A 25,990-nucleotide genomic window follows, 5' to 3' on the forward strand; every position below is an offset into this window, starting at 1 on the left:
TGCCTTAGGTTATAAGTAGCCTAGGCTAATAAGGCCTTTAATAATACTATTATTAAGTTAATCGAAGATAAGATTATAAAGGATGCCGCCAAGGTAGCCGAAGTAATAAGGGTATCCGCGGAGGAGGCCTTATAAGTGGCAGAAGCTATATATAGGGTTAATTAAAGGTTAATAGGATTATATCGGGGATATAGAAAGTTAAAATGCAGGCTAACCTAGAGGTAAAAGCTCTATAGGAATTAATCTAGTTATATAATATATTATCTTAAAATTCTATTACTAAACTTATACTAAGATACTAAAATTTTAAACTATATTTTAAACTGAGGATAATAAAGGGTATATAAAAAAGTATTATATTCGCTTATTTGTCATGCTTGCTTATCAAATACATTACTGCTCTAGTAAGCTTGCTATTAAATTAAAATAATTACATCGACCCTGTGTTATCTTTGTTATATTTGCTAGTATTGTCCTCCCTCCTACTGTAAACACCATTCGTTGCTTTTGGGCCTTCGAGTAAGCCTGCCATGTTGAGGCATTTGCATACTGATACGTATTGGGGTTATAAGATCGTATGAAACTGCTCCAATATCCTTGAACAACCACTGTAGTGTTCATATTAGTGCCCCCGGCTAAGAAACTCGACAATGTTCCGCTACTTGCCCTCCCCGTTCCCCATATGGCATGCATTTCAGCGCAATGAGGCACACCCTTTCCTGGTGCATCCTCCACATCATACCAATAACTCCATGTTTTGCCAGGCATCCAGAACGACATTGCGCTCGTGAAAAAAAGACCAGAGCACATAAATCGCATGTCGCCGTACGCGTCCTTTAACTGTTTTGTCAAGCAACTAGCGTTGTTGCAACTGGCAGTCAGGTCGGAGTACAAGGCATTGATACTAGCCACATGAGTCGAGTTCATCTTGGGGTACTCGGCCTGCCAGAAATCGGTAGCCTCTGACTGAGACGATACAGTTGGGGAGAAGCCGATGCCCTCGTTGGTTGTCGCACCGATTATGGTAGGTACTCTGACAAAGTTGCCTTGGTTGAAAGCGTCCCACAGCCCACTCCTTACCACCTCTCCATCGACGATAGGCATCCACATACTAATAGGAGTCTTTGTACTTCCTGGAGCCAGATAGTTTGTGTTAACGGCCGATATTTCGTAAACTGTTTTGTTCCGCATACATGCCATTGCGTCCCCATCAGTACAGCCCAGTTTGGTCATGATGCTGTTTGCTCTGTAGGCAGCTTCATACATAGTAACAATGGGCGACGATGAGATGGACTCAGCCGAAGCGGCATGAAACAGCTTGTCATCCCTACCACCATACATGGTCATGTGGAAGGCTACACTGGCGGCGCCAGAGGAGTTACCGCCTAGGACAACGTGTTTTGGGTTTCCTGCAAACCTTGAGATATATCTCTGTACCCACTGCAATGCCTTTCTTTGGTCAAGAAGGCCGATGTTGGGCTGCACCTTATCGCCGTATGATAAGAAGCCAAAGACAGACACTCGATAGTTGAGTGTCACGACGATCATTTTCATGCCAGATGCCTGAATGAGTCCAGTACCGTCAACAGTTGGCTTTGAGTTGACGTTGAATCCGCCTCCTTGGATAAAGACATAGACTGGAAGCCTGGCCTTTCTGGCAGCATCTGTGGGTGCAAATACATTGATGAACAGACAATCTTCCGACTGAGATTTGTCGATCAAACTCGGTCTTGCTGCCAAGCCGACGCACTTGAGCCTGAACTGCGAGGGGTGGTCAACTCTGAGTTTCTACTGATGTTAAGTCTACTGACCTTGCTTGCGTTTTTGACTTGTCGCGACATTATGGGATCCTGAGGCGGCATGAACCTCAGATCACCGATAGGCGGCGCCGCATATCTCATACCGAGCCAGCTCGTGACTCCGTTCCCATTGTCCTTTCCTCTGTACTTGCTGTATGAGACATCGACAATGGGAGCCACAGCACTGGCTAGTGTAAGCAGCAATGCCAATATCGATAATGAAAAGAAGGGGAATGTAGAAGCCATGGCGAACAGACCTGATACAAGTGCATGTATGAATAGCAAGACACTCATGGGGATGTCATGCTTCTTTTATCAACAAACAATCGGGGGCTTTCCTCCTGAAGCAAGTTTAACTTTGCCATAGGACAAGTCGAGAATCATCGCCAAGACTACAAGTGCTTGTTGATATCCAAAGTGACCGACCATTCCATCATAGGCCATACAGCAGCGGTGGATTTGCAGACCTGGCTGCAAAGTTTGTCGAGCGTTGCTATCTCCGAATTCCATGACTAGATCAATCGGAATTCGCCCTATAGTCCAACTTGCAGTCCCAAGTAATCCTTGTCAAAGGACCAGACCAATCTGTCAGATTCTAGACATTGGTCTAGACTTTGGCATCAGTCCATCTTCTCTCCTTTGTGGTGTTTTTGATCTTGATAGGGGTAGGTTAGGTGAGCCTTTCCATTGATGAAAAGCCACATGACCTAAACCAAAGTCAGGTCGACATCCTCACAAGGCTGGAGGCAGATTTATTTCCGACAGGACGCTAAGCTAGGCGTTTCTATGTACCTAGCTAACATGCTCAAGCCACAAACCCGAGACCAGCCGGTCGGGCTAGTTGTTTGTTCCTCGCTATGCCCGAGATGATCGGTCCGCTGTGGAAATAGTAGTACTTTAGTAGGCCGATTGCTCAGCAGAGCCATTCAAGCCATGGGGACGGAATGAATCCCTTTGTCCTTGAAAGCTGGCACGATTTGGCAAAACAGCAGGATCGATCGGGCTACATGGATCTTTCGTGCCATGTGGAATCAGACAAGTGAGAAACGGCAGTATATTTGGTGGACATGGACGAGTTCAAATTCGACAAGCTTCGGCATTATCTTTGCTAAACTTGTGTTCTGCGTGATAAGAGACATAATGACCTTTAAGCCACTTGGTTGTTGTGGACAGACATATGTCCGCATAGAGTGAAGGTGGCAACAAGCCAAGATACGAATACTTGCAGCAGTGTTCTTGGCAATTCCAGTTCCAGGGCTCTTTGATCGTTCTAGACCATTATTGCACTGAAATCATGTCTATCTGTTCATTTGTATACCAGAGGGTTTCCATTCCAGGCATTCTTCAATTGCTGGCTGGAATGATCTCGCATGGATACCTGTCACCATGTGGCAGCGAGACAAGGCATCAGAACTATGACATAGATGTCGGCTAGGTTATTATAATTCATGAGTACACACAATTTTTTATTTTACCATAATGTACTATCCAAATCACTAACCTTAGGTATAGGTTAGGTAGTAAGCACTAATAATAACGTCTTCCACCATGTGTAGTCGTTTTATGTAAGAACGACCCACTCCCAGTGTACCCACTTGCTAGGCAGTTTCCCTTATCTTATCTGTCGCAAAAAAAAAAAAGTCAACTCTGTCTAACAAGCGTGAGTACAGACTTGCCTCTGTCAAACTTTTGATTGATCATTATTGACATAATATCCAATGGCGCCAACATTGCCTTCTCGAAAGCGAAAGGTCCTCGCGGAGCCTACTCCTGTCGACGATGAGCTCGCTGGCGTGGAACTTGATGGTATTCTATCCCAGAGCGAGGACGGCTCAGATTTTGAAGAAAGCGACGTCGAAGGTGGATTAGAAGGCGACTCTTCCGAGAATGATCTAGATGACCACGACCAAGACGCCGAGGAAGACGATGATGACGACGATGCATATAGCGAAGACGCTTCTTCGGACGCCGGCGACAGCTTCGGAGCGCCTCCTGCTCTCGACGCTGATAACTCGGAACCGAACTATCGCGTTGTAAAGGATGCCAATGGAGGCGAGCGTTACGAATACGCAGAGGTTGATCCTGTCTACGACAGTGATGACTCTGACGCCCAAGGTCCCGTGAACACGATTGGAAATATTCCTCTTTCGTTTTACGATTCTTACCCCCATATTGGCTACGATATCAATGGCAAGAAAATCATGCGCCCAGCTACCGGGGAAGCGCTAGATGCCCTACTTGACAGCATCGAGATCCCCAAGGGCTGGACTGGCCTGACAGATCCCGAAACTGGAAAGCCGCTTGACCTTACCCAGGATCAACTCGAGCTTCTCAAGCGACTACAGATGAACGAGGTCCCGAATGAAGAATACGACCCTTATCCCGTATGTCTTTTCCTCTACTCTCAACACTTGGAGTTGTCATTGCTAACTTCCTAAGGACATGGTCCCATATTTCACAAGCATCGAGGAGAAAATGCCCCTCAGTGCTGCGCCAGAGCCGAAACGACGATTTATTCCCTCCAAGCACGAGGCAAAACGAGTGGCCAAGCTCGTTCGAGCTATCAAGGAGGGGCGGATTCTGCCTTACAAGCCCCAGGAAGAGCGTCAAAGAGAGGAAGAAGAGAAGGAGGAGTCCTACTATGATGTATGGGCAAACGAGGAGCCCCAGGATCCTCATGTCATGAACATCCCGGCCCCCAAACTCGCCCCTCCTGGATACGATCTCAGCTACAACCCCCCACCCGAATATTTGCCGACTGAAGAGGAGAGGGAAGTTTGGAATAAACAAGACCCTGAAGAGCGAGAAAAGGAGTACCTTCCAGCTAAGTTCGACTCGCTACGCAAGGTTCCAGGCTACGGCGAGTTTGTCAAGGAGCGATTCGATCGTTGCTTGGATCTCTACCTTGCACCACGAATTAGGAAGAACAGGCTCAACATCGATCCTAACTCTCTTCTGCCGAAGCTCCCTCGGCCGGAGGACCTCAAGCCTTTCCCCACTCTCAACCAGACGATCTTCCGTGGACATGATGGGCGGGTTCGTTCTGTGGCATTTAGCCCTGACGGTGAATTCATTGCCTCCGGTGGCGATGATGGCACTGTCCGCGTCTGGGCTTTGAACGGTCATCAGGAATGGATGGCTAAGCTCAGTAGCGAAGAGCCCGTCAACATGGTGCGATGGCGGCCCAACAAGGAGACCCTCATACTGGCAGCAGCAGCTGGAGAGGATCTGTTTTTCATGATCCCGTCAGTTTCTAGTGACGCCGTGGAGAAGGCGAGCCGTGAAGTCCTTGATGTTGGTTTCGGTTACGCCACCAACGGTGCACAGTCTAGTGCAATCAACGGCATAAAGAAAGAACCCCCAGCCAAGTGGTCGCGACCTGGCGCTAAGTTGGAGTCTGCCGGTGTGCTCCTTATGGCTACTGTTAGGTCGACGATCAAGGTCATCAACTGGCACAAGCGAGGTGAATATATCTGTACGGTTTCTCCAACCGGACAAAGAAGCTCAGTCGCCATCCATGCTATCTCTAAGCACCTGAGTCAACTACCGTTCAGAAAACTTCCTGGCCTTGCACAGACAGCCCAATTCCATCCGTCGAGGCCACTCTTTTTCGTCGCCACGCAGCGTATGATCCGATGCTACGATCTTCAGCGTGAAGAGCTTGTCAAGGTTGTTCAACCCGGTGCCCGATGGATCTCCTCTTTTGATGTGCACCCTGGTGGAGATAACCTTATTGTTGGGTCTTATGATCGAAGACTCTTATGGCATGATCTTGATCTATCCGCTCGTCCCTATAAGACGATGCGATTTCATCCCGAGGCTATCCGGGCTGTTAAATTTCACCGTAGTCTTCCTCTCTTTGCCGATGCTAGTGATGATGGCACACTTCAGATCTTCCACGGCAAGGTTGTCAGCGACCTCATGGAAAACGCTACAATTGTGCCTGTCAAGATGCTCCGAGGTCACAAAGTGATCAGCAAACTGGGTGTCTTGGACGTGGATTGGCACCCCAAACACCCGTGGTGCCTCAGTGCAGGTGCTGATGGAACATGCAGGCTGTGGACATAATTGTATGTTTGTAGCGGGGCTCCATTCTTAAACAATGTTGAACTATGGTCGCGGTAGGCTTTCTTCCAGCGAATGGCGTTAGGACACAAAATAATATATCAGTTCCCACATTTAATTGGCAGTTCTGCACAACATTATCAGTTTTCGTTGTAGTAGTTATCTTATTGCTGATCAGTTACTGACAGTTAGACTAGAGATAACCGGGTTGTGATGTACCATTACAACTACGGTACGGCCAATTCTCATAAATCGTGGCGCAGGAATACAAATGATGTGCGATTAATAGAGTAGGATTCGTAATACATAACTAATTGTCACAAACAAACGACTCGAAGTGCCAGGCACCGCGCTATTTTGCGGCGAAGCCATCACCGCCCAGCACCATGTCTTCCCACCCTTTCGTTGGGATAGCCAACTGCCAAACAATTCTTTCTTCATTGAGACAGCACATGTTCAGCGTCACTGCGATAGTCTTTTGTCCCTAAAACGAACCTTACAGTTCCTCTCGAATTTTGGCCTTGGCCTCTGCCTCCGCCTCGGCAGCCTTCTGTTTCGCGACTTGCCCGCCGAGTTGGAGCTGGCTTGCAACCCAGTTGTAGGTGTCACGAGCAGTGTCTCCGAGCTTAGCGAAGAGTGTTCCGGATGGTGAGCTGGTACCATACTTGAAGTAGGTGGCTTGCTTTCGAGCCTCGGCTTTCAAATCTTCTAGCTTAGATCCCTGTGGGACTGGGACGCCATAACTGTCGAGGTAAGCCTTGAGGTCGGTCTCAGTCCACTCATCGAAGGCAGACTGCTTAGCAGAGTTGGTAGCGGAAGTAAGATAACTGGTGGCAGAAGCCCAGTTTGATCCGCCTGCCGATGAGGCGGAAGAGTAGGCGGACTGAGCAGCGTCGTAAAGTTCATCACGAGTGGCATCCTTCTTCTCGGCAACCTGCTTAGCAGCGGCATCTCCATTGCGCTCAAGGTACTTCTTCAAGTTATCGTAGCTAAAGTCATCAAATGTCCAAGCATTTCCACCATGGGCAGCGATATGTGCGTTCTTGCGGACAAGGGCTTCGAGCTCGTTCTTCTTTGAGCCCTGGGGAACTGGAACACCTCGAGCGTCCAGGTATGACTTGAGGCGGGTGTCAGACCAAGTGCTCAAAGCCTGGTTAAAGGCATCCCGAGCAGCGAGTGATGCACTGTCGGTAGCCTTTGCGTACTGGTTCTGAGCGTTGGAGGTGGCAGCACCGTAGGCAGAGGCAGCACTCGCAGAAAGGTTGTCGCCAAGGATATCAGCTCTGTTCTTGCGGACGAGGGCACGGAGTTCGTTGGCCTTGGTTCCCTGGGGAACAGCAATGCCATTCTTGTCACAAAACTCCTTGAGCTGCGATTCACTCCAGGCATCAATAATCATGTCGGTGAGGGTAGCATAGGCGCCTTGAGCACTGGCAGTCGCGCTGGCGGCCTGGTCCTGAGCCTTGAGGTACGCAAGACGAGAGTTGCGTCGAACGGAGGCGATGAGCTTGTCTCGGGTCATGGGCTGGGGAGCAGGGAAGCCGTGGGTGTCAAGCCACTCTTTGAGGTCAGATTCAGACCATGTCTCGTAGAGCCAGTTGCCAGGGTAAGATGAAGCCTGGTTAGCCTTCTTGGCAATAGCCTCATAGTTGGAGCGAGCCTTCTGGAGAAGAGTGTCACGCTGGCGAGGCTGGGGAGCTGCACACCATAAAAAGTAAGTATTAAGAAAACATAGAGCACAATGACGCATCATCAACTACACTTACCAGGAATTCCATGCTTGTCGGCAAACGCCTTGAGCTGACTTTCGGTCCAAGTGTCAAGAATCCAGTCTTTGACGCTGAGCCAGGCGGAGTGGGCATTGTTTTCAGTCTCGTACCAGTTGGCCTTCACCTGTGACAGTAAACTGTCTTTGGAAGCAGAAGCTTCGTTCTTCGTCTCTTTGCCCTTGGACTGCAAGTAAGCACTCAGCTGGTTGGTGTCCCAGCTATTGTAGGGTGACACGACGTAAGCATCCCAGTTCTTCTCAATCAAGGACTCGAGATCCTTGCGATCGGCCGGGGTTGGGTAAGGAACATCGTGATCAGAAAGCCAACGTTCCAGCTCCGTTTCGTGCCACTTGTTGTATACTGTCTAGAGTTAGGTTGTAATTCTTCAAAATAATCCCAAGCTTACCTGGCTTCGATCCAGGGAACCACGTGCTGGCAGCGACACCGTTGATGGCCACAGCGGCCAGAATGGCGTTCGCAAATCTCATTTCGGCTTCAGACGAGGTATTGCCTGACAAGACAAGTCGAGTGGTGATGGAAGAAACGAGATAGATTAGGATGAGGTATCACAATAGAGATCAATCACCTCGACTGATGTAGTTGGTTTGAGTGTGAAGGGGAAAGAAAGCAGATGCGAAGCATGGGCGCGGTGAAGATAGGAAAAGGCAGCTCAGAGGGCAAGCCACCGAAGGGGAAATCTATCACGTCACTGTGTGGTCGTCGTGGGTGGCTGGAATTTGGCCGTTTGCACAGGCAGGCAAGCAAGCAGGCAGACAGTCAGGTTGCAGTAGCTGGAGGCACATACAGGTACTGAATACTTACGCAACGGCTCAGCAATGCTTGGAAAACAAGCCAGGCATACAGAACAGTTCCACAGCGGTTTGTAGCACAATACTTGATCACTCGCTGTAAAAGGGGCACGTCGTCACTATCAGCATCATCATCATCATCCCATCGTTCATTTCGATGAGATTTACGCAAACAAGCCTTGGATGAGTCCCCCTCCATAAGCGCCACCATGACGTATCTTGTAGGCATGGCCCCGCACAAGCTCCTGTCCCAAATCGGCTTTGATGCGACATGACTAAGGTCGACTGCCAATCGGCACGTTCCGCTGCCAAACACTCCCACTATTAAGCTGTGCTAAACTGCCTGTTCGACTGAAGCACATGTTTAATTTCGACAGTGATTCAAACATGACAGCTGTACGGCGATCTCGATTCACGCACGGAACAAAAGCTCCGCCGTGTTGCTTCAGTACGTCTGCGTCCCGGCTGTGCAATGTCAACTGTCGGGGCCTTCATAATTCCAATAAAACCCCTTTAACAAAAGTAAAATTCTTATCAAATCCTTTATTAGAGCCTTACTCTCTGCAGGTGTGATTGATGTATGTCAAAGTTGAATGGCTGCATAGCTTGCCAAAGTGAACATGAAGCATACAAGAAAAAAGAAAAAAAAGAGGCGGGCATAGGCGGAGATAATGTTACATTGATCTATGAATGTCCCCGTCGCATCTAAACCCCAGCGCCCAGGTTTGTGTAACCTGTAACCCAATTCGTGATATCTACTACAATCACAACTAAGCATAGAAGTTGACAGTCTGTTTGACTTTGTTAGCAGGCCGCCGTTGCAAAACAACCCGAGAGCTTCAATACTTACGTCCTTCTTCTTGGCCTGAACCTCTGCAATGGCATCGACATAATGCTCGTGGCCAATCTTGTTCTTCCCAGATCGCAAAGCAATCATTCCAGCCTCTACGCACACAGCCTTCAGCATTGCACCTCCGAACTCGTCCGTGCTTCGTGCCAGTTCACCCCAGTTGACCCCAGGGTCGACTCTCATTTTGCGGGAATGAATCTTCAAAATCTGAGCACGAGCCTCCTCGTTAGGTAGAGGAAATTCGATCTTGCGGTCGAGTCGACCAGAACGGAGCAGCGCAGGATCAAGAACATCCACACGGTTTGTCGCAGCCAGCACCTTGATCCGATCATCCGAGGCAAAACCGTCAAGCTGGTTCAGTAGTTCCAGCATAGTTCGCTGCACTTCTCGATCACCGCTCTTTTCGCTGTCAAAACGTTTGGTACCAACGGCATCCAACTCATCAATGAAGATGATAGCGGGAGCTTTCTCCTTGGCCAGTGCAAAGCAATCTCGGACAAGCTTGGCACCGTCACCGATAAACATTTGGACTAGTTGAGGTCCTGCCAGCTTCAAGAACGTAGCATCTGTTTGGGCTGCACAGGCTCGTGCTAGTAGTGTTTTACCAGTACCAGGTGGCCCATACATGAGTGCACCTGGATGAGTTAGCTATGTGACCATATCTGAACGCCATACACAATGGACTCTACCTTTGGGGGCCTTGATGCCAATCTTCTTAAACCTTTCGGCTTCCTTCATCGGCCATACAATAGCCTCCACTAACTCTTCGATCTGCTTGTCTAGTCCACCAACATCAGTGTATTGTTCTGTCGGCTTCTCGTCAACTTCCATAGCCTTGACTCGGCTGTCGTATTCAGCGGGGAGTGTGTCAAGAATGAGATAGGAATCTTTGTTCACCCCAATGAGGTCACCAGGCTTCAGCGTGTCGGCGTCCACGAGACCAATCAAAGGGAGGAAGATTGTTTGGCGGGTCGATGTCTTGATAACAGCAGACTTTCCAACTCGGGTCGCGTCCAAGTCAATGTTGGCACCCTCCTCTGATGATTCGGCAGTTGGATCGAGATCGAGCAACTCAACAACGTTACCAACGAGGTATGGGAGTTGTCTGCAGACTACGATTAGCAACGACGCCAAGAATTGATGGTCTTGGGAAAACACACCTGTTATTGGCGATCTTGTCCAGATTTTCCTTTATCTTTTCGCCCATAGCAGCCTTCTCATGCGATAACCGAGAGAGCTCGCTCTTCATGATTCGGGAGTCGTTCTCAAGCAGACGCTTGCGAGTCTGAATGTCTTGTGTGCTAAGCCCGAGGATCTCTTCATCAAGGATATCATCATCCTCTTCTTCAGCATCTTTCATGTCGGCGTCGCCATCAGTATGCTTCTTCTGGTTCTTGTCGTCGCCTTCTCTCTTCTTGTCCTCCTTGTCTCGGCGGTCGAGATCATCGAGCTCCTCGAGAGTCGACATGATGGGAAGATGACGTTAATTAATTAATAAATAAGCAGGCTGCGTATGTAACAGGTCGTTGAGAGTGTTGGTGTTGTGCTGTAATTTTAATATCGTACTGTGGGTAGCAGATGGGAAGAGGTGAAAGCAATCAGTGCTTTAACAACATCAAAAGATGAAGCCGTAAGGTGGGTAGGCAGTCAGGTCGCGCGTAATCAGCCTCCTAGTTACCTATCCACCAGCAGTAAGGTTACAGATCTGTATTGGCTTCAATGGCCTTGTACCCTGCCGTGTCGGAGGTCGGGTATGTGTTGATCCGGTGCACGGACCGTCATCTTGAGTCCTGCAATTGGATTCAGTCTAATACGAGCGTGGGTGGAATTTTCGATATGGGCAGAGCCAGCAACAGGACATTCAGGTACGCTATGCACATTGAATCCTGGGTTTCAGTAACTTCTACTAACTAGTAAACGCTACAGTCACAAATAATGGCTTCCCGAATATCACGGGCTGTATCGCCCTGCCTTCGTCAATTTCGCAGGGAATCCCAATGTACCCAAACGACGTTGAGCACGGCATTTCGTAGCATCTCGACGTCGCCCAATTGCTCTGCTGCTGTGAGCGACATCCGAAAGCCAATCGATCAAGCACCTGCGACCAAACCCCCGAGCGCTCGTCCTGTCGAGACAAGAAAGAGCCAGTTGATCCGAACCTACACCTCACTACTCCGAACGACACCCCTGATCTTGTTCTTTCAGCACAGTAACTTAACAGCCGTCGAGTGGGCGGCGGTGCGACGAGAGTTAAAGAAGGCTCTCTCTTCAGTGCCTCAGCCGAATTCAATTCCAGGGAAAGAGTCTATTGACATTACCCCGTTGGTTCAGTTGCAGGTGGTGCGGACCAATATGCTACGCGTGGCCCTTAAACTCGTTGAATTCTACGACCCTGGGGCTGCCGCTGCATCCGATAAGACGACGCGAACAGCTCGAGGTCCCCTTGTCCACGATTTGTCCGCAGCCGCTTATGATGCTATCAAGAACGCCGAAGTGCCTGAAGACTCCAACTACGCTCAGATTGAACCAGTGATGGTTGGTCCTCTGGCTGCTTTAGTTCTTCCAGCGGTATCTCCAGCTCACGTTTCTGCGGCCTTGAGTGTTCTGGCACCTGTTCCGGGTAAATTCCCTGCTCCTTCGAGGAAGAAGAACCCCGGGTATCACGATCCTACTTGTCAAAGCGGCCTTGCGAAGCTGCTTCTTGTTGGTGGCCGTGTGGAAGGCAAGATCTTTGATCAGTCCGGCATCAACTGGGTTGGTGGTATCGAGGGTGGTTTGGATGGACTGCGTGCCCAATTGGTGGCTATGCTCCAAGGTGCAGGCTTAGGTATCACCAGCACACTGGAGGGTGGAAGTCGAAGCTTGTGGTTAGCCCTGGAGGGTCGAAAAGGTCAACTGGAAGACGAGGCCAAGGGCGACCAAAAGAATGGAGATCAAAACTAGAGTTGGATATTGACGACAACGATGTACAAACAAAAGACCAAACGAAGGTTGTGTATGTGTAGATATACGAACAGCATATTGAATCATTCAAAAAGCTCGACATGATTATATCGGGAAAGCAGCAATCATCGGTCACGAAGTCTTGTGTTGTTGATCTTTCCATGAAAGGGGAGACTTTCCCCCGAATATTTTCCCAAGCGAAAATGGGTAAGGATTTTGATAACTTAGTGTCCATTCGTACAATACAAAGAAGGATAAGGTCGTCAGACAAGTATTCTGCTCGGCTTAAAATGCTACACAGGTACATCAATAGAATGTCGTTCCACCAAGATCCTTGATCGTATTAATAGTACAGTAAATCCAGTTGGAAGATAAAGTGTGGCTGAATCGTGTGGCTGGAGCTATCAGAAACGCAGGCACATTTCCAGCACTGATGAAGCTCCAGCAACCTTGACCTTCTTCTACCACACCCCGCCTCTAAACAGCTCCTTTGACACAGACCTCGTTTTATCTTAGATCCAGCACAACAGTCAAAGCCTCATCGCTAACAGTTAAATTGAACGACGTCAAGTGCTTCAACACGCTGTGCGGCAATCCACTGTTACAGCACTGTTTGTTCTTCGGGCTTTCGGATCGGTGACTCATTTGGACTCGATCATTTCACAATGATAGTTGTTGAAGCTTTCTGAACCATCGTAGCGCTCTCAAGACTGTCATCTGAACCATGGACTTCGCTCCTTATCAATCCTCTCCGCCGGAGCACTCACGGGTAACTTCACCTGACTATGCCTCACCACGACCTTCATACGATGCTCGACGATCGTTCTCTCCTGTCGCTTCTCCTCCCCCGCTGCAGCATCCGCAACCTCAACGAGGATGGGGCGGTTTCGATGGCGAGTCAGCTGGCTGGGCGGCAATAAGTCCCGACAACCGAGCTTTTGGAGCGTCGAGTACAATGCCTGTTGCGTTTCCTGCTGCAGAAGTCAGCGAATTCGATACAAGTCTTGGCATGCGTCTAGATTATGAGGCTTGTCTAGCATATGTCGCGTTCCCACCTCTAGGAGCGATTATACTTCTTATTCTGGAGAGAAATAGTGACTACGTGAGGTAGGGGTGACCCCCATGGCTGCATCTGGGGCTGGGAACATGTCTGTTGTGTGCAAATCTAACATTAATCAGGTTTCATGCATGGCAATCAGCACTGCTGTTCACAGCAATCATGGTCTTTCATCTCCTTTTTTCATGGTCAACATTTCTTAGCTGGCTTTTTTTCCTTTGCGACGTTGCTCTAATTGCAGTTCTTACGCTGAGGGCCTATAAAGACGCCGAAATACTTGACAGGTATGTTGTACGCCTTCGTCTTGCTCAGACTTGATTGTTAATATCTCCCAAGGTTTGAGGTACCTTTTTTCGGTGCCTTAGCCAGTCGGTTTCTTGATGATGAGTGAGCAATAACTTCGCGTCGCGGTCATACCCGCATTAGTCTGGTTTCACACACTGAGTCTTCTCGCAATACCCCTTTCCGGATGCTGGGCATATTCCACCCCTCGTATCATTAGATGTGCTCGTACTCAATCAGGACTTTTAGTGGTCCCAATGTTAGTAAGAAACGAACTTCAGATCGAGTCGTCGCTGTGCGCAAATGGATTGTATTTTCTTCTGTTTTTACGATACTTTAAGCGTCTTCATGACTAGGCGTCTAACATTTGAGCGCGCAAGTACCGATACTCTTGAAAATATTGCCCATGCCTGAAGAACCCATACCACAAATCTGCATCTCAAAATCTGCTCAAAACTGGCATCACTGTTCCTTTCACTGTCGGCTTCCCCGCAAACACAACCTCGCTAATCTTGGTCTCGGGAGAGCTACCCACTTCCAACCACCTGGCTAGGAGATCATTGCTCTCTTTAGGCTTCACCGTATTATCTCGGGTTCCGACTGTGATGTGTGCAACACGGTTCACACACTGCCACTGATCATCTTGATCTGCCAGACGAACAACAATGGCCATGATCCGATCGTCGAACACGACCTGTAACGAGTTAGCGACATCAAATTCATCGACTAGAGACCAGATATCTCACCCTTTCAAGCATTACTTCACATTCGCCGACCTGTCCTTCAGGGTTACCAGCAGCCTCTACCTCCTTGTGGAGAGCGCTGTATTTTCCCCAAAGCTCGGGATGATTGACGCTAGCAGCCTTGTGAATCAAGGTGACATGGAATTTTGACTGTACACGCCTTGTTTGCTTGAGTTGTGTATACAATCGAGAGGTTGACGACGGTGTGTCTTTGAACGCTTTATCGAGAGCGCTGTTAACATCTTGTGTTGGAATGCTGACGGACATGTACTCCATCTTCCTTTGTTTTGGCATCTTCGCATGTTGTTGTTGTTGCTGCTGGCTGTTCTTCTTACCCCGATCAGGTATATCATGTCTAAATTCTGGCTTGTGTCCGAGAGCATAATCAATGGCGGCATCAAGCGCCCCTGAAGATGGAATCTCCCCCACGAGGTTGGGGAACAGCTTGTGCAACTGCGTTACAACAACCTCGAGATTTTGTCGGCTACCAGCTGTAGGGTCAAGGTCTATGAACGCATCGAAGCCGTCGTCAGGTCGCCCATGTGGGTTGCAGGGTTCAAATCGATTGATGAACCCCTCCATCACACCAATGAATTTGTCTTTATCGCTTGCTGCATGAATCGTCTGGTGGTTATCTCCACGCTCAATGATTCGTTGCTGGGTAACTCGTCGGATCTCATCAATCGCTCCTTCGTCATGTTTGAAGTTAAGGCATACAAGTTTAACAGTAGAGTGCTGGAGCTTAGCATCCGTGATGATCTGCTTTCGCTCGTGTCTTTGCGCATTGTTTCGGTCTGCAACCACGGCAGGATGCTCTTTAAGCTCGTCCAATACCATCTTTGTAAACCGCGGAGGGCGGCCTTTGCCAGAAATGTTGTCATTCTGAACATGGCCCCAGCCAAAAAGCCGTGAGAGACCCATAGCAATTGTCGTCTTGCCACAACCAATAGTGGCGATAGGGCACAAGATCACATCACGAGTAACCTCCGTCATGGCCGGGCAATCTACATCTCCTAGGTTGGCCGCATCTGCTCCTTTCAGGTTCTTAAAATTCAAGAAGTCGTTGCGAAGAGCAATAATGCCGTGATTGCCGTTGTACTCCTTCGCGAGCTTTGGGTCTGCGACAAGTCGTCTCCGGGCGTAAAGAAGATACTCTTCCGTGATCTTGGTGTGTTTCTTGAACTTCGGCTGCTTGCCAGCAATAAGAGCTTTGGTGCACTCCCTCCACTGGCGGTACATCAGATATGGCTCCTCAAACTTGTACTTGAAAAACCAATCCTGAAAGGGCTGCGTCGCTGGATCGTGTGACATCTTGCAACGAATGACAAAGCCCTCAACATCCCGTCCATCGTGGGCCCCAGTTTCAGCTACTTCTTCGAGAAAGGTCTTGACCTGGCGGATATCTTCCATTACAATAAGACCAGTCTTTCGGAACGCCCATTCATCAGCAAACTCTTGGACATACTGACTTGGGTAAGTGGCAAACTGCGGCAAGTTGAGGTTGATGCCATGAAGATATAGGCCAGCTTGGTCAGGGCCATATTCCAAAATGTGCTCTTCAAATTGGTCATCGCAGAGCTCTGCAACCGCAGTGGCATTTCTCTTGCGAAGCTCTCGGGCGAGATCTGCCTTTGTCTTCCCAACAGCAGCCAGCTGCTGTTCCAGCCGTTGTTCTCCAGCACTTGCGTGACTGACCTGAATGTCGTCTCTGTCTCCTGTCGAATGCTTGCTGCAAACAACCAAGGTGTCGTCTTCCAGTCCAGCAATAAAGATGATACAACCGTTTTCTTTAAGGGTGAGTTCGTAAGGGCCTTGTGTTCGTGTGAATATGTTATCCCACTTGGTCTCGGGGACCTCATCGACGTTAAAGAACTTGTCATAGCCTCTCACAGCTATTTCTGGTTCGTTTCTTCGTGTCCTTGTAGTGAAGAGTCCACGAGCGTAGGTTGGCAGATTAGGCCGTTTGTAGTCCCAGTCTTGTAAGCGCCATGACTCGACTTGAATGCCATCAGCCGATCCCTTTACGTCGAAACTGGTCTTTTTGACCGAGAACCCGTTCTTTTTCTTGTCCTTTCGAGCATTATCCAGAGCACGTACGACAGCCGCTACGGCTTGCACGTCCTGTGGTGTATATGGCGCCGACATTTGTTCTGGCCTTGATGGGAAAGCTTGAGATAAATGTTGGTCTATGGCTGATCTGTTGAATAATGTGAGTCGAAAGCAAAGAGGATTGCGACAACAAAACATGAAGTGGTACCTTTGGCAAGTCTGGGAGTTTCTCTTTCGAGACGATTATGTCGAATCTACCGCTATATCATTATTGGCTAAGTAATCTTATGTAAAATTGGCATGAAGAGACTCACATTTTTCAAGACTTCAGAGATAAAAGGTTGAATGACCAAACCCAGCGGGGTGTTATTGGCCTAAGGAAGAAGATAATGGGTTTCGAATACATGCACTGCAGTATCTGTCTATAAGGTGTTTGGATTAGCCAACGACCCCTTGAGGATGCCAACGAGTATACGCTGAAGCTTTTATATGAAGGTGCGAAGTTGATTCTGTGGATGCCGCTCACGAAGGCTGTGGTGGTTGGTGCGGGCCAGGAACAGCGAGAAAACTGCCTTGGTGCACCGCCTCAATAATGATTTAGAGCCTTGAAAATGAGTCAGACCGCAGACACAGAAAATGGTCACACGAGGCGTAATGAGCGTTGGTATTCAGCCCAGAAAACCGTAGGAACAAACAAGAGTTTCCTGAGTCATCTTTAAAGATCAGGCAGGAACGTTGTGGAGGGCATGGTGCCACCTTACCCTGGAGAGCTTACAAGTGGTTACCGCGCGTCACGCCGACTTCGATAGAATTCATGTCATAGAATTCACTACCGCAACGGACAATCAATAATTGTGTAAGTAACTTCATTTATGGTATTAAAATGGATCCTCGAGTATCTGTAGCCGCATGATCTCCACTGAAAACAAAATCGAGCGTATGATCAATTCGTCTTCAGGGTTTTGTCAATGACAGATGTAGGTTCCACACTGAAACTACCCCGCCAAAAATATTCTAGCGACAACAACTTTGCATCTTGATTAAAGACATTAACGACCCAAAGAACTCGAACGCCAGTAGGCTAATTGGAGAATTGAATCGTACGAACATTGCTGCCGGTCGTCGACTACTGCACCTTCCATCCACCATGACAACTCCCAACCCGTTCCTTCTTGCAGCCGACAACAACCCCACGTTGCTGCCCCTCCTCAGGAAGAAGCCAGCACTGGCGTCATCGCAAGATGAACACGGCTATTCTCTAGTTCACGCCGCTGCCAGTTACAACCATCTTGATCTTCTGCGAACCCTTATACGCGAGTTTAGCGTGGATGTGGACCTAAAAGACGAAGACAACGAGACCGCTTTGTTTGTTGTCGAAACCCAGGATGCTGCTCAAGTTCTTGTCGAAGAACTTGGTGCGAACGTCGGTCACCGAGGATTGGAAGGGTTGACAGCTAGAGAAAAAATTGAAGCGGAAGGTGACTTTCCTGCGGTTGCGCAATACCTATTGAAGATTGAAGCTAAGCAAGCCGACGATCCCGCTTCGACTGTAGCGGCTGTTATGCCTGAAGTTATCCCCCCGCCTCCAGAGGGTATGAAGGTTACAGTTGGTACGATGGATGAAGTGACGGATATTCCTGAAGAAATTGACCAAGATTTCCGAAGGAGAATTGAGGAGCTGGCCCAGCGCGACGATTTTAATTCACCTCAAGGCCAAGCTGAGCTACGAAGGTTGATTGAAGACGCTGTCCTAGGCGAGGGCGGCGTCGGTGACGAACGCAACGTACGATCAAAGCAGGACTAGTAATCCTATGCCTTTATCTCCCACATGAAGTACCTACCAGCTGCATTGGGTGGCCTGAGAATTGTGAGTTCATCACTTGTTCCTGGTACACCCTTTGAGAAGCATGTGGCGCCGAGAGAAAACCATGCCCCTGAAGGACAAGCGACCAACACATCCATGAGCAGACTATGGAGCCACCGTGTCGGCAAGAAACCTTCCCAAGTTATCCTGCAGACCGTAGATTCCTTAGCAGTATCGCCGGGGACGCAATACCGTGACAGATAGGGATCAATACTGTCCTGAGGTCCTACGCGTGGACTGGTTAAGCGAATGAGCGAGAGCCACTCATACCTCTCCGTTGCAAAATACTCAAGAGCCTCACGGTTATTCTCTGCAAGAATCTCCGGGTCGACATCGAGACTAGGTTGGACAACCGCAAGATTTTGAGATGTGATGGGTGTTGAGGTGAAGGTCGTGGGAAAGAACTGCTGTAACGGGTCTGGGTTGGGAACTTCCAAGAGTCAGCAAAAGGTCGAAAACAAATGAAAAAGCCATGTTCGGGCCTCTTGTACCTACTTTGGGTCGTCTTGTCACAAAATAGCCATGTCATAGGTTGGTTGAAGACATTTTTACAGGCATAGATCAATCTATCGAAACCCTTCTTTCCCCGGAGCATCGATGGGTCTCTGAGGTTATATGTTATAGCTTGGTTGTTAGATCAATAAACGTTCAGGACAGTTGCCCTTTGTACTTACTCCAACGAGGTTTGGATCCTCTTCCACCCTTCGACCCATAAGGCTTTCCTGGAAGACCTGCGCGTTCATGTGTCTCTTTATCCACATACATTGTAAGAACGCCTAAATGGGGTCAATACTTGAACAAGTACAGGTTCCACCGTATATACCTTCACACAAAGTAATTAGAGTGCCGACAGTCGATTGTCCCTCTGAAAGCATGGCGATATCACCTGTCATCGGGTTTAAGCATTAGTCAACACCAGCAGCATGGACAACTAGGCGCACCCATTTTAATGTACTCTGTAAAGAAGTTACCTTGCAGGATATCTCCAAGAGACATTACCACCCTTGAATAGCGTGGAGGCCCCTCAGTCTTAGCAAGCTGTTCACTGACTGCATCGTGTACCTCTGCAGGTAGAATCAGATCGACCTGGCATTGTAAGTATGCACTCAATTTCAGCCACACACAAGCAATCCTAACCTTATGAATAAAATCAAGCGACGTAACTGCGGCCCACGGCTTGCCTTTACGAGGAGTTTGCTTAGCATCAACATGGCCCATCGTGCCGTGTGTCACGAAACATTTTCGTGATTGATAGACCGATGGCGCACCAGCAGGAAACATTTCGAAAGATCCAGGAAATGATAGAAAGAGGAAGAGAGGCAGAGAGAAAGCGGCGCCTTAGTGAAGGGGTTGTTGAAATGAGTCGCTGAATGGTGTAAGTCGGGAACGGACAGCGCTTGGGTGATACCAAGGAGCCGGTTTGGATTTTAGCCGGGGTTTTTTCGGTGAATTTTTTCACAAAATACCTATGCTACTAAAGAGGAACTTTGCACTTCGCAATTTGCTATGACATAGAATTCACGCTTGGGGCAGGTTTCAGAACCTTTACCATTCTATTCGTGGAGACGCAATTCTGGAGATTATGCCTATGTGGTAGTAGTTCTGCTGCAAAAAGTGGTTTCTCAACGAGGAAGTTTCAACAGTAGTTTGCCCGCATCCACCTTTGCATCTTTACCACAAAGCTGGCCAAGTCAGCTTCTTTTCAGACTTGACGACATTTCGAGACTCAAGATCTATCATGGAGTTCTTGATCAAATTCGCGCAGGCGCATGAGACCTTTCGAGTCCCCGAAATTGAGGCACTGGCCCTGATTGAGGGACTGGAAATGGAAATAGTTGACTATAGTCAAGATGTCTGTTATCCTACTCATTGCATGCTTGTCAGAGACTTACTAGAAATAGTCCCCCTTTTGTGTCGTACAACTGGCTTCAGTCGAAGCCGCTCAACGCCTGGCCAAGAGATCCATCCTTATCCAGTCTATACATGAGCTCTGGGGAAAAGGAAGCACCCTGGAAGAACTTCACGAATCTGTCAGGACAAACACATCTCACATATGGGACAGTTATCTCGGAAAATCATTCAAGTTTGATGTTGATCCCTACCAAGGGACTCGCTCTGCGAAAAAGCGCATTGAACTCATTAACTCCTTCAGGTTTCTTGGATGGACTGGGCCTGTAAAAATGTCTAACCCCGACAACTTGTTCACCATATTCGAGATGTGGCCTTACGACAGTGTACCCCTAAACATTCCAGATCCCACGACCATGTATCTTGCCCGCCATGTTGGCAACTCCTCCCGGGACATTCTAGTTCGGTTTGACTTGAAGAAGAGAGGGTACATCTCAACAACAAGTATGGATTCGGAGCTCGCACTTGTCACGGCCAACATCGCCCTGGCTGCTCCTGGTAAGCTATTCTACGACCCATTCGTTGGAACAGGCTCCTTTCCCATTGCATGTGCTCACTTCGGCGCTCTTGCCTTTGGAAGTGATATTGATGGCCGTAGCATTCGTGGGGAGGGTGGAAAGAAGAGTCTCAAAGGGAATTTCGACCAATATGGCATAGGCTCTTGCTTAGGCGATGTATTCTCTGCCGACTTGACCAATACCCCCATTAGGCGGCATCGTAGGACATGGGACGGAATCGTTTGCGATCCGCCCTATGGTGTGCGCGAAGGATTGAGGGTGCTTGGTCTTCGCGATCCCGAAAAGACGCCATGGCTGATAGAGCAAGGCAAGCAACATGGAATGTTCGTTATACACTGGCCGATTATGCCGAATTTTACGCTGACCATGGTAGGAAACTAACCTACGTGCCACCCAAAAAGCCCTATAGTTTTATGGTAATGCTCGATGATATTCTCGACTTTGCAGCCAATACTCTCGTTGACGATGGACGCCTGTCGTTCTGGATGCCAACTGCCAACGATGAAAACCAGGAAATCTCAGTGCCCTCACATCCTTACATGGAGGTGGTTGTGGTCTGTACTCAACCCTTCAACAAGTGTGAGTTATTCTTGGAACATTGCTTTCTCACTTTACCCCTGCTGACATCTACCAGGGTCAAGGAGACTCATCACTTATCGTCGAATTCCCGACTCACAGGTGTCAAAAGCAGCCCTCGAAACCTATGCAAACCGACAAAAGCTCAAGTTGGAGGGGACATCAGCAGACGAGCTCAACCCATTTCGACGTGGATATTTCAAAAAGTTTGAGGCAGATGAATAAAACCTCATTCAAAAGACTTCGCTCTACTCCAATCAAAGATTTCCTCCAGATTCATATGTGAGAGGCTGTTCCAAAAACAGATTCCAAACACTGTTGTGGCTCGCGATGGACTTTGTGCATGTTCGTCAAGTTGCCGTAATACCACATTCATAGTCCTCCCTATATCCACATCTATGTGTTGTAATAGTGCCAGAAACCCCTATGCCGTTACAGGAACGGTCTTGGTAAGTTGTCCATATACACGTGGCAATGTCACGCTCCCAATTTGTGCCATAGGCATTCCCAAAAATACAATGTGCTTAGCGGAACTCGGTTGCGGCAAAGCATCCTCGATCGGGAACATGCTTCAATTCCAGCTGTTGGAACCTATGGCCAGTTAATTGAGGAGTTAACAAGTAAGGGATATGACAGACTGACTTTTCGCTTTTAGAGTGAAAATATATGCCGCTTACTTCGCCTTTGACCTGGTTGAAACAGATATAATAGAAACCCTCGAAACTGGCGCCAGATATTGTACGGACTCGGTGGTCTGGCACCAAAAAATGCTCTTTCCACCGCATAAAGATAGTTTCTCGTTGGGCGGCATCGCGAATGATAACGGGCCCCTTACGGGCTTGCTTCTGAAATGGACGAAAGGCTGTAAATTTGGCCCAGTGACTTAAGTCAACCTTGCTATTTGCGCCCCAGTTCTCGTGCTGGGTATAGAAGCTGTATTTGGAACCGATGATTTCTCCCTCGAAATATGTTGTAAGAGTGGGATGATCCTCAGTCAGGCCTTAGACGGTAGAGTCAGCTTTTTATTTGCACAAAATGATTTGTGCCTAGCACCAACCTTGAATCCGGAGATAGCCGCAAAGAAAAGACTCCCGCATATCGACATGTTTGATCTCGACTTGCACGTCGTAGACCTGGCGTTCTGACTGTTGTGTACCGTGGAACTTACTACCTGAACGAAGGTAGGAAGATGGAGCCGATGGAATAGTCTTCGTTTTGTCAGGAAATTGCATCATGCCAACAGAACCTTCGAGGTTGACTCACTCGTATACATGAGTAGTCAGGGCCCATGGATGGGGACCAGAGCTCATCTTCTTGCACATCACAATCAATACACTCTGACACCTGATTTGGTGATTCCCTTTGCCTGGATGATTCGCAAGGAGCTGGTTGAGGCTCACTAGCCCGCTGTGTACTGTCGGAAATATCTCGACCCAGCTGGCTGCCGGTTTCGACGTCCCTTCCCTTCGTTTCGGGCCTAGATTCTTCATGCAAAGGGGTTGTTACGGTAGTTGTGGCGGTTTGGGGGCGTGGGGACATGGTTGTAGATCTTGAAGATAGGTCGTTTGATGGGCGACCATCGTACATGATGGTATCGTCATTCGGGCACCCAGGTGCAGTTGGCGCGTTGACGGTGCCGGACTGGATACCAACATCATCAGCACGGGCTTGGTCTTCGTTGCGTGCTTGCCAGGCAGGGTGTGGTTGGCTTTGGACGTCGTCAGGACATGTTGAGAAACTATAGGAACGCGGTGAAGGTGCCTCGACAGGCTGGTTCGATGATGGCGTTGGCATTGTATGTGGCGTGTGATGGAGTACAGTACAATTTAGCAGCGAGTGTATCGACGCAGTGTTGGTAACAGTCTGGAGCACGAATAAAACCAAATCGAGGGTATCAAATCGGCCTGGTGGACGATGCAAGTTGAAAGTCCTGTCCTGGCGTGGAGCGCTATTCGATGCCAAAGGGGAGAAGCAAGTTAGTGTTAATCATCAAACGGGTGGCGATCTCGGGGACTAGAGAGTTTGGTATTGCTGATAAAGCTCTTTCTCAAGGACCATATGACAAAGAGATAGGGTAACAAGCAGTAGATACAGTAGTAATACAAGAAAGTCTCAGGTTATAAGAGAAAAATATGAGGAAGCAAGCCAGTAATGTAGGTAGGTATGCCAGATCGCGAATGGGACGATGGCAAAGAAATGGGGATCAAGTCGGTCGGTGATGCTGGCCGCCCTGGCTGGCATAGGCTAGTATCCCGTTCTCTTGTTCTGGGGTTGTAGCGGATATGTGGGGGGCTTCAACCTCCACTCGGCAAGACGGAAAGCCTTCCAATTTTTAGTCCACATTAGATCATGGCACGCTACCTACATCCTGGTCTGTATCTATATCGTGCCTTTGTAGGTGTTGTGTGTTGGACTGATGGCTGTATGGTAGGTGCCGTGTAACATTGACTCGGGAACATTGGAGGGTGGCTTGAAAGAAGATTGCCATTGTAAATGGTGGAAGCACCCGGGAGACCTAGACTTAATATGTTCCGACTGCCTCCAATGGGTGAAGTTGAACAGACGACATCAACTAAATCAGAGACCTAGGTAAGAAACTAAATGTAGCACTATGTTCAATTTAGGTATTCATCACAGTCCGATGTCAACCATAGCCAGACTTGAATCTCATATATGAAAGTAACTTCGTATTCGGCAATTTGTAGTAACATGAGGCACACCTAGACTATACATTGAGCTCCTTTCTCCATAACCCTTCTTTTCATCTTTGAGGCTGGACTAGGGATCAGTTCCATCTGAGCGGGCCAGGCTGAACCTTAACAAGACTACCACAACAAAAGAAAGCGAAAGTTTGACAAAACGATCTGCCGGCGATGGGATTGTACTAACTATACTGAGAGCATGGGCTGTTTCGTTTATCGTGGAAGTAATTCACCATGTTCTTTCCCCGGACCTTTAATTCTTCATCGGGATCAGATGCTTTTTCTTTTTTGTCGCATCAAGATTCGTCGGGCTGCTTCCGCGCTGTGTGCCCCAGGGATACAGTACCGGCATCGGGCAGCCCCAACATTCCCCACTGTACCTATTGCAGCAGGTGCATTTCGTATGGGGTGATGGGCCTCGTGGAGGTCGTAACAAGCCTCAACATACTACTTACTATACTACAATACTATTCGCTATGACTTACTGGCATGATTGACATCCAATTTGTTGCAACACCAGAAAATGTTTTTGTTATGGCGACTGCACCTAGCATGATGTTCTTGGCCGGGTGCCTAGTAACTTAACAGCACGCATCAGAGAAGGCTGTTTATCGGTCGTTTCCAACCTGCTGCCTCAGCTATTGTGTGCAAAACTTTCTGTTTGGTTCCAAGATTGCCACTCGCTCGACCTAACGTGGGCCTATCACAGGGATCAAACATTGCTGGAGCTGCACGGAATTGTATAATTATAGCTAGACACGAAATATGGCATAATCCTACACTACGTTGTCAACCATAATTGAGGGTTGCGCAACGCTGTCAAATTGTCTCCCCATACTATCCGGTCTCTCAGGTTCTTTTCGGAGATTCTTCACCTGCGGTATCTGACTTAGAGTTCTCCTTCGTTATTGCATGGAACATAAAAGACGATGGAGTTTCCTTCTGAGATATTCATTGTTATGGTATCGTTCCCTTTTGCAAGTACGCTTCCTTATTTCGTAATATGTAGAGTACACGCTCAGTGTTGGGGATAGCGTTCCGCGCCACTCTTTGACAGCTGGGTATCGTTCATAAACACCAGGTGCGTCATTATCGCCATTATCAGTCTTGCTGCTGTGTGCCTGACCGTTTCGAGCAGGCAATGCCACGACTCATTTCTTGTTGCCTTGTCGTTTAGATAGGCTTGATCTTGAAGTGCAACGCGATGAGACTGAAAACCAGGGCCTTCAAATCCTGGACGAGGTAGTAAAATACTCGCAACCCTTCGGGATCAGCGGACTCTGTGACATCGACTAGGGATCCAATCTTGGCGGTCTACTCTGTTGTTAATAGTGCCCTCTAGAAGACCACTGCCTCGAAACTGACCTCAAACGCAATGTGATCGTTACCAATGCAGATTTCCAGCTCCTGGCGTCCGTCTTTGTTTTTCTGCGGCCATTTTGAATCATCTTCTCTGTTTATAGTCAGGGTCGCTCAATGAAGGTTCCAGCGCAACAGGACTGACATACTTCGTGATTTCGCTTGTTTTGATAATGCGCTTGATTTCATCGACGATAACGGAGCTTACACACACTAAAACTTTGTTAGAAAAAAGGCGTTGTACGGGTTTGAGGGTGATACTGACTCTCTTTTCGAATCAAGCTATCGTTTCGGTAATTGGAGTTGTTGGCGTATCTGGCTACCGCGCTACGACCGTCTCCAACAACCCGGAAGTCGAACTCTGATCACCATTCCATCAAAACCAATATCTTCAGAAGCTCAATCTCGAGGTTATTCGTACCTAAGAATTCGTGACCAAAACGGCCCATGTGGCCAGAGCTGTTTGTAGAGACTTCATTAGCATCGCTCGCAGAAGTGTTTGAGCTAGCGTAAGTACGTACTAGTACCGCAGATAAAATGGTTCGTTTGACGACGACATAGCTGCGTATGTGAGGGATAGTGTCGGAAGCGTTGACTTTTTGTGGTCGAGAAATAAATCCAACAATCAGGATCGCAAGGCTGAGAAAGAGTCCAGGTGGGACCTGTTAGTTCAAGGTGTAGGAAGTAGGTATGTATA

General features: G+C 48.3%; 11 protein-coding genes across 11 annotated transcripts; 5 read left to right on the plus strand and 6 right to left on the minus strand.

The window, feature by feature from the left end:
- Positions 1-393: 393 nt before the first annotated feature.
- EDB82DRAFT_470502 (Alpha/Beta hydrolase protein) lies at positions 394-2,045 on the minus strand (the record flags this gene model as incomplete). The annotated part of the gene is made up of 2 exons (XM_065607947.1): positions 394-1,761; positions 1,812-2,045. The coding sequence occupies 2 exons, from the start codon at positions 2,043-2,045 to the stop codon at positions 394-396; spliced, it is 1,602 nt and encodes a 533-aa protein (XP_065465433.1).
- Positions 2,046-3,373: 1,328 nt separating this feature from the next.
- Positions 3,374-6,103, plus strand: EDB82DRAFT_455900 (NUC169 domain-containing protein). The gene is made up of 2 exons (XM_025731429.2): positions 3,374-4,183; positions 4,239-6,103. Exons 1-2 carry the CDS (start codon positions 3,518-3,520, stop codon positions 5,865-5,867), a joined length of 2,295 nt encoding a protein of 764 aa, XP_025590455.2. The 5' UTR covers positions 3,374-3,517; the 3' UTR covers positions 5,868-6,103.
- Positions 6,104-6,360: 257 nt separating this feature from the next.
- On the minus strand, positions 6,361-10,760 carry EDB82DRAFT_424383 (uncharacterized protein; the record flags this gene model as incomplete). Its single annotated transcript, XM_065607637.1, has 7 exons — positions 6,361-7,562; positions 7,631-7,993; positions 8,040-8,144; positions 8,617-8,757; positions 9,184-9,927; positions 9,982-10,397; positions 10,453-10,760. 7 exons carry the CDS (start codon positions 10,758-10,760, stop codon positions 6,361-6,363), a joined length of 3,279 nt encoding a protein of 1,092 aa, XP_065465434.1.
- Positions 10,761-10,963: 203 nt separating this feature from the next.
- On the plus strand, positions 10,964-12,562 carry EDB82DRAFT_29254 (mitochondrial 54S ribosomal protein uL10m). Its single transcript, XM_025731426.2, has 2 exons — positions 10,964-11,157; positions 11,219-12,562. The coding sequence occupies exon 2, from the start codon at positions 11,228-11,230 to the stop codon at positions 12,233-12,235; it is 1,008 nt and encodes a 335-aa protein (XP_025590452.1). The 5' UTR covers positions 10,964-11,157; positions 11,219-11,227; the 3' UTR covers positions 12,236-12,562.
- A 131-nt stretch (positions 12,563-12,693) lies between these two features.
- EDB82DRAFT_484864 (uncharacterized protein) lies at positions 12,694-13,649 on the plus strand (the record flags this gene model as incomplete). The annotated part of the gene is made up of 3 exons (XM_025731425.2): positions 12,694-13,342; positions 13,415-13,576; positions 13,629-13,649. Coding segments are annotated over exons 1-2 (464 nt in total), but the record flags the coding sequence as incomplete, so codon positions are not given.
- Positions 13,650-14,013: 364 nt separating this feature from the next.
- On the minus strand, positions 14,014-16,462 carry EDB82DRAFT_543060 (RNA ligase-domain-containing protein; the record flags this gene model as incomplete). Its single annotated transcript, XM_025731424.2, has 2 exons — positions 14,014-14,268; positions 14,321-16,462. 2 exons carry the CDS (start codon positions 16,460-16,462, stop codon positions 14,014-14,016), a joined length of 2,397 nt encoding a protein of 798 aa, XP_025590450.2.
- Positions 16,463-17,217: 755 nt separating this feature from the next.
- Positions 17,218-18,439, plus strand: EDB82DRAFT_29307 (uncharacterized protein). The gene has a single exon (XM_025731423.2). It carries the CDS (start codon positions 17,514-17,516, stop codon positions 18,168-18,170), a length of 657 nt encoding a protein of 218 aa, XP_025590449.1. The 5' UTR covers positions 17,218-17,513; the 3' UTR covers positions 18,171-18,439.
- Positions 17,827-19,666, minus strand: EDB82DRAFT_484879 (ribonuclease P 40kDa subunit). The gene is made up of 6 exons (XM_025731422.2): positions 19,368-19,666; positions 19,172-19,316; positions 19,054-19,116; positions 18,905-19,006; positions 18,726-18,854; positions 17,827-18,660 (listed from the first exon to the last, which is right to left on the minus strand). Exons 1-6 carry the CDS (start codon positions 19,509-19,511, stop codon positions 18,176-18,178), a joined length of 1,068 nt encoding a protein of 355 aa, XP_025590448.2. The 5' UTR covers positions 19,512-19,666; the 3' UTR covers positions 17,827-18,175.
- A 302-nt stretch (positions 19,667-19,968) lies between these two features.
- Positions 19,969-21,637, plus strand: EDB82DRAFT_550141 (S-adenosyl-L-methionine-dependent methyltransferase; the record flags this gene model as incomplete). Its single annotated transcript, XM_065609566.1, has 4 exons — positions 19,969-20,082; positions 20,132-20,979; positions 21,030-21,235; positions 21,291-21,637. 4 exons carry the CDS (start codon positions 19,969-19,971, stop codon positions 21,455-21,457), a joined length of 1,335 nt encoding a protein of 444 aa, XP_065465435.1. The 3' UTR covers positions 21,458-21,637.
- A 119-nt stretch (positions 21,638-21,756) lies between these two features.
- Positions 21,757-23,026, minus strand: EDB82DRAFT_519761 (vacuolar import and degradation protein-domain-containing protein; the record flags this gene model as incomplete). The annotated part of the gene is made up of 4 exons (XM_025731419.2): positions 21,757-21,823; positions 21,875-22,232; positions 22,290-22,440; positions 22,496-23,026. The coding sequence occupies 4 exons, from the start codon at positions 23,024-23,026 to the stop codon at positions 21,757-21,759; spliced, it is 1,107 nt and encodes a 368-aa protein (XP_025590446.1).
- Positions 23,027-24,760: 1,734 nt separating this feature from the next.
- EDB82DRAFT_29476 (Mago nashi protein) lies at positions 24,761-25,973 on the minus strand. The gene is made up of 6 exons (XM_025731418.2): positions 25,815-25,973; positions 25,715-25,752; positions 25,559-25,654; positions 25,443-25,506; positions 25,300-25,387; positions 24,761-25,248 (listed from the first exon to the last, which is right to left on the minus strand). Exons 1-6 carry the CDS (start codon positions 25,850-25,852, stop codon positions 25,108-25,110), a joined length of 465 nt encoding a protein of 154 aa, XP_025590445.2. The 5' UTR covers positions 25,853-25,973; the 3' UTR covers positions 24,761-25,107.
- Positions 25,974-25,990: the final 17 nt, after the last annotated feature.

The sequence above is a fragment of the Fusarium venenatum genome, assembly GCF_020744135.1.
Source record: "Fusarium venenatum strain MPI-CAGE-CH-0201 chromosome Unknown EDB82scaffold_1, whole genome shotgun sequence".
In the NCBI taxonomy this organism is placed as follows: domain Eukaryota; kingdom Fungi; phylum Ascomycota; class Sordariomycetes; order Hypocreales; family Nectriaceae; genus Fusarium; species Fusarium venenatum.